The sequence below is a fragment of the Etheostoma cragini genome, chromosome 3 (assembly GCF_013103735.1).
Source record: "Etheostoma cragini isolate CJK2018 chromosome 3, CSU_Ecrag_1.0, whole genome shotgun sequence".
NCBI classification, from domain to species: domain Eukaryota; kingdom Metazoa; phylum Chordata; class Actinopteri; order Perciformes; family Percidae; genus Etheostoma; species Etheostoma cragini.
Window position 1 is genome coordinate 13401204 of NC_048409.1, and position 12154 is coordinate 13413357.

At 39.0% G+C, this 12154-nt stretch overlaps 1 protein-coding gene across 2 annotated transcripts; it reads left to right on the plus strand.

Moving 5' to 3' along the window:
* The first annotated feature begins 632 nt into the window (after positions 1 to 632).
* Positions 633 to 10737, plus strand: pde9al (phosphodiesterase 9A like). Of its 2 annotated transcripts, XM_034867650.1 has the most exons (20): positions 633 to 797; positions 1199 to 1332; positions 2789 to 2859; positions 3418 to 3495; positions 3845 to 3888; positions 4022 to 4076; positions 4360 to 4430; positions 4617 to 4704; positions 4815 to 4893; positions 4993 to 5067; positions 5170 to 5256; positions 5370 to 5474; positions 5775 to 5857; positions 6135 to 6291; positions 6485 to 6598; positions 6868 to 6972; positions 7482 to 7610; positions 7695 to 7790; positions 9263 to 9345; positions 10093 to 10737. In XM_034867650.1, exons 2-19 carry the CDS (start codon positions 1264 to 1266, stop codon positions 9311 to 9313), a joined length of 1557 nt encoding a protein of 518 aa, XP_034723541.1. In that variant the 5' UTR covers positions 633 to 797; positions 1199 to 1263; the 3' UTR covers positions 9314 to 9345; positions 10093 to 10737. The 2 variants fall into 2 exon arrangements, with proteins under 2 accessions (XP_034723541.1, XP_034723542.1); XM_034867651.1 differs by lacking the exon at positions 9263 to 9345.
* Positions 10738 to 12154: the final 1417 nt, after the last annotated feature.

Here is a 12154-nt window from a genome sequence, read left to right on the forward strand (position 1 = left end):
CGGTCTTCCTTGGCCCATGCAACACCCTCCCACCAAATAAAAAAAAATCCAGCCAACAGTTTTCCATAATCATGCTGACAGACAAACAAACCAACAAACAAACAAACAAACCAAACAAAAACCTTAACCTTCTTGGAAATTTGCAACATAAAACACATCCACGCATGTGTGCAATTCAGCAATTATGCAACTCGAACGGACAGAAAGAACAAAGCATTGCCTGAAATGAGGTGTAATAAGATGTCATTTTCCATCTATAGATGGGTGCTAAATTTTATGTTTTGTGCCTTTGTGCCTTTTTAGGCCAATAATAATTGCTGCATTCAACAGAACACATCCATAACATATATTTATCTAGCCAGGTTTCAATCAAATATCCATGTAGTTAACAAGTAATGTTCAGCATTTGATGAAGATGTAGGTTTTTACAATGTTTTGGTGTGTTTCCCCCTTATGAGACACAGTGAATTAGACCATGCAGAAAAGAAGTGTGTGACCAACGCACGTGAAAGCCCTTCACATCTTAAGACATTAGGGTTGTATTTTTTTCCGTGGTGACTGTCTCCTGGCAACCAGTAAGAGGGCCAGTTTTAGTCATACTACTCCATATCCTTCTTTATCCCTTGCACATGCCCTCTCTCATCTTCTCTATCATTCACATCCTCTCTCCTGTCTCTCCCCCCTGTAGCCCTCCCTTTGTGTGTGTGCATCAGTGTGTCTGCATGTGAGTCAGCAGTATCCACAGCACCTGGGACATTACCTTTTGTATCCACAGGGAAAGCTGCATCGCTGACATTGTGAGTGCTCTTGCATTTCTTCAATTAATTTGACTGTGATTTATTTAAACTGTATCAGTATGTTGTGTTTTGTTGTTTTACGTTGAACGAAAAACACTTTACTGTTTAATTGAATTGTGAAAACAGGCTGTGTATAATTGAAAACATTCATGTTTTATACATTTGTCATGGTAATTTATTGTTTTTCTCATATATTTGTTTTTAGTTTTTTCTTTCTTTTAAACTTTGTCATTTGAAATTTGTTGACTCAGCATGCGCACTTGTTGCTTATGTTTTGCCTTTTTTTGTCATGATTTACTGTTTTTACAAGGGTTTTGCGGTACATTTGCTGTTTCTGCACAAAATAACAGAAAAGAATATTTATATGTGTAATGTCTCCAATATTTCTAGTGGCTCTTCAGGTTTGTTGATCAGGGCATCAAGCCAGAATCTTTGCGGGCGTTTGAGAGAGGAGAGGGAGGTCAACATGGGCTCCAGCTCCTCCTCCTATGCCCCTAAAACCATTTACCTGGATGTGGATGGGAAAGTGCAAAAGGTGGGTCTAATTCCAGTGAAAAGGCTGTATTTGTTTTTGTTTGCATTGTAAAATTCTGTCCAGTGTCCCTTATTTGTCATAAACATAATGTGACTAAAACATTTTCATCTGTGTGAAAGGAGCTGGTTTGACTGTAAAGTTGATATATACATATATATATATATATACAGTATATACTCACTACATATATTTATATATATACATATATATATATATATAGTAAATACTTTATCACATTGTATTTTTGCAAGCAAACTGGTCAAATACTGTAAATTGGATTGGTAAAAAATGCAAACCAATGTAGATTTAATCTGACCCAAAAATGATGAAATGATGAATGATTGATGAAATCAATAAATTAACAAAAAATACTTGAATAATGTTGTATGGATTGTATTGGCAATAAATTTCAAGGTATGTTTAAATACTGAATTTGAACTATATTATAGTAGTAGTAGAATACTGAACACTGAATTTACTTTTTGATTTATTTATTTAATTAATTATTTAATTTAACGTTAAGACATTGCGAATGTTGTAATTTGTTTAATTATAAAACCAACTTTAAACAACACCAGTTGTTAACATCTTACACACACCAGTATTCATTTCTGTTGCCTCCCACCTCTGTTGTATTTGAATGAAAATATTGATTTAGATTATTTCCTTATGCTTGACTTATAGAAGCAGTAAATAAGCCAATGAACAGAGGGGATAAACAAAAGAGAAAAAAAATGGAGTGCAAAATAAGGTGTAGCACGGATTTATTTCAGAGTTTTAGTCTAGTTTAATGGTGTGAGCCTTGAGTTTCGTGTTTCTGCGTTCCAAACATGCTGCCAGATAAATGGAAGCCTTGTTGATCTGGTGATGCAGAGTGCTTCAAGTAGAGAGCTGGCGATGACACATGTCTGTTCAAGAGCCCCGAGCCCACAGCCTGAGGCTGAATGTTTGTCTGCTACACCTGCTCCCTTCAAGATGTGAGATTGCAGTTTTTGCTAGCAGTTTGCGTGCCCGAGTGCTAGGTTTCATAAACCCGGCTGGTTACATGACAGGCATGGAGACTGTTGCTATCTTTAATATCTCCATGAACACTAACACTCCAGCTGTCCTTTTCTTTCTCTCAGTGGTCTCTCTGCTGACTTGACCCTATTCAACCATAAAATGAGATAACTCTCACTCCATGTTCCCATGTGTCAAAAAAACACATGAAATGTGAATACCCTTAGACCCTGTCAGAACACTGAGACCTTACTTACAAACCACAGCAGCTGTCTGTGTGCAGGTGTACCTTGGGAAACCATGTAGACACAGATTGCACTGTGTTGGATTTGTGGACCATAGAAGAGGGTTTCTCCTAAACCTGCTACCATTAATATGTTCATCCAATGTACATTGTAGAGGTCTTCTGCCATCATTTCCATCAAATAAATTTATACAAATTGCATTTACCTCACAGGTGGTGTTCAGTCGGCACTGCAGCCCCTGTGACATCAAGGAACTTCTGTGTTCCTCATCTCATATTCCCAGGTTTGTTGTTTTGTTTTCTCACTGATGTTGTTTTTTTCACACGTCACATCGCTCCCTATCTGGCTCTCTTGGTGTACTTGAAAATGGAACTATCACAAAGCAGCACAAAGCAGCCAAGAAAATGAGCATGTGCATGCAATATGCAGGCAGACCCACTGCATTAGCCATACACATCAAAGCAGACAACGATAAATGATAAATGCAAGATGAACTCACTGTCTGTCTTTAGTTCTGTTTTGCTGAGGAAAATAAATACATACATGCATTTTTCATCCATTTGGCCCTCTCTTGCTTTCGTTTAGCAAGCCAAAGTCTTTGCTGACTCAACTTTGTAATATACTGTAGGTAAAAATACTTTCTTCTTCACAGTTTTGTGTGAAGCACAACAAGAAATACGTATTTGTATGCGTATTGTATGGATCATTTTTGTTTACCCTACAGTCTCCCTAGGCAAAAAACATGCCCACATTTTTAAACGACTCCTAGTTTGAGAAATAATGTAAAATATTGAGGAGAGTGAATATTTTGCATATCTACTTACTTTTCCTCTCACTGCAGAAACACAGCCATCATGATGGTGGACCCAGCGGGAGCCTTGGTCTCAATAGATCCAACCATGCCCACCAACTCACCAAAGTAACATACCAGCATTATCAAATTGCTTTTGTATAGAAATCACATTTTTACATTTTACTTCTGTCATACTTTTTCTAAATTCCTTTTCAATTTCACAAACACAAAATTTGAGGTCAAGATTTAAAGATTTGTTTATCTTGGAAACAGTAGCTAACAAAACAATCTCCCCATAAGGTTCTTTTGGTAGCTGCAACATGGTTTTCTACACAACAGCTTCTCCAACAGCTACTTAATGAGCCCTGTGGTCAGATTGCTCCGTCAATATTTGGAAAAGAGAACAATATGAAGAAATTGTTTGGCTGATGCCATAAATTAGGAATAATTACTGCTCCCCGGATTTTTTTTACAGCTTTCTCTACAAAGTTGTCCCTCTGTCTACTGGTCAACTTGGAGGTAAGCTGTCAGTAACAGCTTTGTTTCCCTTTCACTCTAACACACACACACATGTATGCATCAACAACAACACAGCTACTGTGAAAGTAACAATGAGCTTGAAAATACCAAAGGAGTGCATTTTTGTTTACAGAGAAGGAGGACATGTTTCAGAACGTGTTGTCCCAGGTGGCTGATCAGTTCAGCAGGTAACACCTCAGTTGTTTATATTATGTTATGGCAGAAGCCTGTCCCCCCCCCCCCCCCCCCCCCCCCCCCCCCCCCCCCCCCCCCCCCCTCCGTCCCTTGCCCTTACATACCTGACACTAGGTACTTATGGTAATATGAGCTTCAACCCGCAAGTTATATCAGTTCTTTCCCCTTTGTCATTTATTTTGTAGGCCCTGTTCTAGTTTGATGTTGTCATTATGACCAATTACCATGTGGAATATGTGTAAGTCTCTCATCTTTTGTTATCGTTTCCTCTCACAGAGCCTTTCGCATCAACGAGTTGAAGACTGAGGTCACCAACAGGCTAGCCATGCTGGAGAAGAGAGTGGAATGTATGTGGTACATTTAGGTTACATAAAGAAAAGAGACCCCCAGGAAATCGGGGGTCCCGATCGGGGGTCATGGGAATTGCCCCCAGGCAATTCCCATGCAATAGAACTTGAGATTTGAATAAAACATGAAATGCAGCTGAACTGTGCTGAAGCCAGACTGCAATACTTCTTGTCATCTAATTTCAGTGGAGGGCTTGAAGGTGGTGGAGATTGAGAAGTGTAAAAATGATCTGAAAAAGCTTCGAGATGAGATGACTTCAAGAGGTGGTGGCAGGTGAAATGAATATATAGTTAGACATTAGACCATCTTACCCACACACGTCAACAGAAACAAAATCAAGTTTAAAAAAAACTTTTTGGGGATGTCTTTTTTTTCAAATTCAGAGTAAATTGTCCATGCAAATACAACTTTGACGATGGGAAGAAGGTAACTCCTAGACGAGATGTCCCCAATTACCCAAAGGTATGTCCACTGGGACTGTTGTTTGCATTGCTTTTGGACAAAGCTAACTTCATGAATCTCTACAGCCTCTTCTGATGGCCTTGTTTATTTGGCATACAGTACACACTGTCTCAGGAGACTGTTGAGGCGCTCAAGAAGCCAACATTCGACGTCTGGCACTGGGAACATAACGAGGTTTGTTGGCATATCTCCTCTAGAACTCATTAGGCCCTTTCCTTTCTATGTTATCCACATGTCTGAGGTCTGAATGTCTTTTCTCTTCCTCTGTGACTGCAGATGTTAAGTTGTTTGGAGTATATGTACCATGACTTGGGACTGGTGAAGGAATTCAACATGAACCCCATCACACTCAAACGCTGGCTGGTATAGTTAGAGCAATAAAGGGCATTACAAAACAGTTTAAAAGTGGTACAAGGTTGGAATATATTTGGTTTAAGAGTTTGCAGTCAGTCGCTGAATTAATGATTCTCTTCTAGTTGGCGATTCAGGAGAACTACCGTAGCAACCCTTTCCACAACTTTCGCCACTGTTTCTGCGTTAGTCAGATGATGTATGGCATGATTCATCTCTGCAACCTACAGGTATGGTCTGTGTGTGTGTGTGTGTGTGTGTGTGTGTGTGTGTGTGTGTGTGTGTGTTTGTTTTCCTGATAAGTTTAAGTTTTGAACAATTAAACATTTCTTACAAGGCTTTTTTTGTTTTTAAATACCGACCAAGACTAAACTGGGTCAACCCCCCCCCCATCCCCCCCCAAAATCTTAAATCTTGGCTTGGTCTGATAGCCAGACTAGACCAAGACTCAATATTATGCCATGTTTTGGACAACTTGTAATAATTTATACAATAAACACATGTACTCATAAATTTATACTGTTGTGCAGGAGAAGCTGACTCTAACAGATATGGGCATTCTAATGACAGCTGCAGTGTGTCACGACCTGGACCACCCTGGCTACAACAACACGTAAGACTCCCTATTCTGTCTGTAGGTGTGTTGAAAGACGTAGCACTGCAGATGCCCATTGACCCCAGTGTGTTTAGACATCCTCTGCCTTCAATTTTGTCAATGAACTGTGAAACTAGTTCAGCATGGAGAGAGTTCAGGTATGTAAACACACTGATTTAGATTATCATGTTGTTTCTGGTTGGAGCTTTGGGCGGGAGAGGACCTATCTTTTCAGGGAAACTTCATGGGAATATAATTTTAATCCATCCGTTCACCCATGTCATCCATCTACCAGGTACCAAATCAATGCGCACACAGAGCTGGCAGTGCGATACAATGACATTTCTCCACTGGAGAACCATCACTGTGCTGTGGCCTTCCAGATCCTTTCTCTTCCTGAGTGCAATATTTTTGCAAATGTGGATCCTGAGGCCTTCAAACAGATCCGACAGGTGAGATGCACATGTAAAACCCTCACTATTCATGCCAAGCAAGTTTTATCTTAATCCTGCACAATCTTGTAACATATTGACATATACATTATTGATTAATTCTTCATCTGAAGACTATTTTTTTTTGTAGATGTGTGGAATTGTCATGCAACTATCTTCTGGCAGACTTTTGGCTTTGTTCTTATATTTCCAGACAATCATCACCCTCATTCTGGCCACCGACATGGCCAGACACGGGGAGATACTGGACTCCTTTAAGCAAAAAGTGGACAACTTTGATTTCACCAATGAAGAGCATGTGACATGTGTATGTATACAATAAGCTTTATAAGCTCACGTTACAACTCCACCTGATATCAACTGGTACCGTGCTGTACATCCAACACATGACCTCAACACAAGCAGGCCTTTATCCGTTGAGTGTGCTGTGATCAGCAGAGGCCAAAGGGACTGTATTAGTGTAATTGGGAAAGTTGTCACAAAAAAAACATAGATGCTGTATGGTGAAAAGGCTTCTTTATCCTGTGTTTTTTATGTGATGCATGTATGTTTGTGTACATGTGCGTGTGTCTTCAGCTGAAGATGGTTTTAATCAAGTGCTGTGACATTTCCAACGAAGTGAGGCCAACTGAGGTAGCTGAGCCATGGGTGGACTGCCTACTGGAGGAGTACTTCATGCAGGTGACCAAACCTGAAGCTTTACGTAACAAAACTCTTGGTCCATTATCAAAATCTAGAGATGGTCCGATACCTTGTTTTGCTTCCCGATGCCAATTCCAATACTTAAACTTAGACATCGGCCGATACAGAGTATTGATCCGATGCCAGTGTGTTGTTATGTATTTTATTAGGTTTTAACGTAGATTTTCTTTAGGTCTTTATTTAATTTAATTTTTATTTATTTCATACTGTCTATTAATCTCCAGTGGGGGAAATTACAATTTACACTCTGTTTGTTAGTAATCACAATACACAGGTCTAAAATACACACACATGCTCAGGACCTATACACGCACAAATACGTGGTATTAGATTGGTGCAGAAACTCCAGTACGGAGGCGGTACTGATACTAGTATTGGTATCGGAACATCTCTATCAAAATCCATCATGTCAACTCAAGATGAAGAAAAAAATGTGTACATTGTGAGCAATAGCTACGTGACAATATTCCCATGGATGTGCTTCCCAGAGTGACCGGGAGAAGTCTGAGGGTCTCCCCGTGGCTCCCTTCATGGACAGAGATAAAGTCACCAAACCCACTGCTCAGATTGGATTCATCAAGTTTGTCCTCATCCCAATGTTTGAGACAGTCATGAAGGTAGGATCATGTGTTTGTACATATGTTCCTTTACAAACACACTTACTGATTAACAAGTTTTCCTCTCACTGTGGTGTCCAACAGCTTTTCCCTCAGATTGAGGAGATCATGGTTCAACCTTTGAGAGACTCTCGTGACCACTATGAGGAGCTGAAACAGATTGATGATGCCATGACAGAGGTAGAATTTATTCCACAGTATTCTATTCCATTCCTTTGTATTCATCTATCTATCTATCTATCTATCTATCTATCTATCCATCTATCTATCTATCCATCTATCTATCTATCTATCTATCTATCTATCTATCTATCTATCTATCTATCTATGTAACATAACATCACCATGTAGGAGGTATGGAGCAAAGCTAGAATCTGTAATGGAGATTTGATTTGAGCTAGATTGCTAAAATGTACACACAAACACACATAGACACACCCATGCTACTCCATACACTTTTTTTGACCTCCTTTAATTTACCTGCTGTCTACGGTTGCTATTACATGTAATTGTCTGGATATTGATAAGTCTGTAGTGAGAATTGAAATAACAGTTATTAAGAGATATCTCACAATGTGAAAAAATGTAAAGGAAAAAGTGATTATTTAAAGGGTTTGATATTTTTAGAAATATGCTTGTTTAATACACTTAGTGTAACATTTTGTGGCCCTCTATATTTTCTTGACTCTGACCAGTTGCAGGCAATCCAAATCAAGTCAGTTTAATTTACATAGACCAAAAGTACAAATCCTAAATTTGCCTCACATGCTTTACAATCTGTCCAGCATACAACACCCTCTACCTTTAGCCCAGAGGCAACCAGCAGAGACTCCAGAAAGTTACTGGTCCCAGCCAAGAAAGAAAAGCAAATGAATACGAAGCACCTAAGTGGGGATGGGGAGAAACAGATATATAGGTACAAAAATATGTATATATATACTGTTGTACTTTTGCATTCTCCCAAGAAACTTTTGTGTTCCATCAAAACTTTTTCAAATTGAGATAAAAACCCACTGTGAGCCCCAGCGGTGGGGTTTCTGTTTTATGAACCTCTCCCACGGGTGTAAGTGTTCCATTGTCGTGGTTGTTTCCATGGTGCCGAACTGACCTAGAAGTACATTGACTTTTTTTTTCCGTTTCCCCCCAACCTGAAAAAGTACATTTTCTATCTTTCTTTTTCTACAAATCTACTTCTTCTTTCTCACCCATATTGGAGGGGCTCCGTAAGTGAGCATATTTTCAAAACTAGGAATGGTTTGAGCCTGCACACACATGCAGTGATCACAAGCAAAATGTTTCTTCATGGTCGCCAACATGTAGTTGTGCCTGTGTACCATACCAAATTAAATTTGGTTTGTAACACACTGCCAGTCTAGCCTTGAAAGTACTCACAGTCATTAAAGTGTACATGTGTAATACACTGGCAGTAATACAGGTTTCCTGCTGGGAGGAGGAAACTGAAAACAAATCAAAGTCAATCAACACAGTGTCATTAAAGCTTTTCATCTGGAGCTACCAAACAATATCAATTATCAGTCATGAAATGTGTGGGACATGACGTCTCGCACACACACACACACACACACACACACACAAGTACCCACACACATAAACCCCTTGCTAACATAAAGGTGTGTCTTTTGTTTAATGAGGCACAGAAGAAAAAAACTGAAAATATGTCATTAGGCGGGAAGAAAAAGTAAGCTCTGCAGTGAGTGAGTGCAAAGGTATCTGTGTAAGTAAAAGCAACTGACTCCTTAATTTTACTTTAGTGTTAGTGTCACGAGTGCGCTCTGTCCCTGGCTCTCTCTGGCCTCTCTGCAAAGCAACTGTCATCTGTACAGAACTCTATCTACAAAAGCCACACCTTTAGGAATGTGCAGCACTTTCATCACTTTGGATTTGCCTTTTAAATTTGCACCAAGGAGTTTGTATTAATTTACTCACAAAAAAGAAAACCAAGGGGGTAATCCCATTTAGTCGTCTCAAGCCATATTGGTTCAGCATGTGAAATTATTGGCGAGTACGAGGGTCATGATTGTATAGAAGTTGAACTACCGACAAAGAAAAAAGAAAGAAAAAAAATTCAACAGCTTAACAGTAAGAAACACCAGCATATTTGTGATTCTTTTTGATTCCTGTAGTGTCATCACAGAATACGTCTCCTTTCATATTGTCATCGTCACGACTGAAAACAAAGTGTTGAAGTTGCTGCTCATTTGTTTTCCTCTTAAAAACCATGTGAGTAAGTTCTGACTTTCCACACAGGGATGCCAGTTCTCACTCATAGCTCTCAAAGGCAATTTCAGACCAATAGCCTTCATCTGTGGAGGATTATGACCACCCACACTTTGGTGGTCAAGCATGGTTTGTGCTGATAGGCACAGCTCTCTAGTTTTTACACCTAGTTTTAGTTTCCGCTTTCCTCTTTAACTCCCTGCTGTTTCTCTCCACCTGATCCAAACTCATTTTTTCATTACAGGGTTCTTCTTTTGTGATTACACTCAGGAAAGACTTTAAAACATGTGAGTGAGGCCTCGGTGAAGATGGATCAGGATCAGAAGGGAGAGAAAAGACACTGCTTGGCTGAATACTGGAGTAAACGTAGGCGTCAAGGTGGCATCTTGAACTTTGACTTAGACTTTTTCATTGGATGTAACAGACAGGGACCTGCTGACCTCTTTGTATAGTGTTGTGTTTGTGTTGTTCTCTCTACTTACATTTTTATTTCGTTTTATTTATTCATTTTTGTTTCATCTCAATAGTGGAAAAAAGACAAGTTTTTCAAAAACAAAGCTACAGTGTTTTAGATAAATAACCATACATTTAAAAAAAAAATATATATATATATATATATATATATATATATATACATAATTAATATATTGTTTTTTAGTAGAAGAATGAAATGCACCCGAGTTGAAAGTTTTAAAGCACCCATCATTTTCAGGTTCATGAATGTATTTTGACATTGTACCAGAATATGTTTACAAGGTTTCATTTTCAAAAAAACACCTTGTTTTTGTTGTACCGCACATGGCTGGAGATCCTCTCTTGACCCTGCGTGTTAGGTTCTCTGTTTTAGCTAAAGAGTGATACATCTCACTCTATACTATCTATGTTGGGAGTTGCATGTGTGCAGTAGCTAGGTAAGATCACATCAGCTAGACAACTTTTTCTCCAACGTTGTTCAGTACAAGGCAGGCAGGGAGACGGAGGGCAGGGAGACTTCTTCTAAACGAAGGGCACAAGTGGAAATCCTGCAGAAAAGCGACATGTAAGTAGTTCTTTTGTAGATTATGGTGAACTAGTGTGTGTTGTAGCAATGTTTTGCCATTGAGAATGAGCTAGCATGCTAGCGCTAGCATGGGCTAAGGTTAGCCACCTCGTCTCAGCTAGTTACGTAGAAAGCCGTGCAGATTCACCCAGAGACTGAAGGCTGTATCTCAATTCTGTATCTCAATCAAAACCGCATGAATAGTTTTTGGGAAGTTTGTCTGTGTGTGTAGGCACCAGAGACATAAAATAACACCCCATTTTTTTCATAATACAGACACTTTAACCTTACTGTAGCAATCCTTTTATGATTGATCTGGTGCACCTTATTAAACCATCATGAATCTTCATTAGTTTACCTTCAACACTATTCAATCAAATAAAGGCACATAGTGGCACATGCCCAAGGAATTACACAACGTGCCTTATAAAAAGTTTTGATATCTCATAATAGATGTAAAACGTTGCGTTGCACGTCTGTTCAGACAACACACATTGTCTTCAGAGTGTTAAAAATTAGGCACTTTATCTAATAGAAATGATTTCAAAACAACAAACGTTGACCGAGGTTTGTTAAAGGAAAAGTTGACAGTAATAGACACTTGGATAATTTGAAAAAGCCGGATATGAACTTTAGAATGATCACACATAGTGAAGCAAGTTGTGTTTGAGTTGAAGCATTGGTAAAGTGAAAAAATGACCTGCTGACAATTATTACACAACTAATTGAGATAAATTAAACCCTTGTTTGTGCTTTTATTTTTAATCTCTCATGTGACTTTTTACATGTCACTGTGGATCAGATAAAATTATCTTCCTGAACTTGGAAACAGTAGTTTGACAAAATATTCTCAACACACTCTCTCTGGGGCTTTTGGTCATATCACACACTCTTCATCCCTAGATGGCTTAGTGTCAGCAGATCCATCGGCATTACAATGAAGCAACCTCTTGTCTCTGACAAAGACAATGTGATATCCAGATCCATGAAAAAGTTACGTGATAACTCTGTTTTTAGGATTGTTTTGTCATATCACTGTTGATTACTAGCACATGCTGTTACTGCATAGAGGTCACAACACACCACAGCAGGTGCATATTTCGATCACTGTGGTAACATTTCACAATTTTGGATTCAGTTAATAACGTCACCTGAAAAATGACTTGTTTCTGTTGTTTCAAATCCTCAATCACTTCCTCTACCTTTAGACATGAGACTGACGCTTTATACAACCCCCACCTGTAAAAATGCATGATGCATGCATTCT

Excerpts from the sequence above, each read along its gene's own strand:
- pde9al (XM_034867650.1), top strand. The coding sequence starts at position 1,264 with ATGGGCTCCAGCTCCTCCTCCTATGCCCCTAAAACCATTTACCTGGAT. Across the intron at positions 4,077-4,359 it reads GTGGCTGATCAGTTCAGCAG|AGCCTTTCGCATCAACGAGT; the intron begins GTAACACCTCAG and ends TTCCTCTCACAG. Across the intron at positions 5,475-5,774 it reads TTCATCTCTGCAACCTACAG|GAGAAGCTGACTCTAACAGA; the intron begins GTATGGTCTGTG and ends ACTGTTGTGCAG.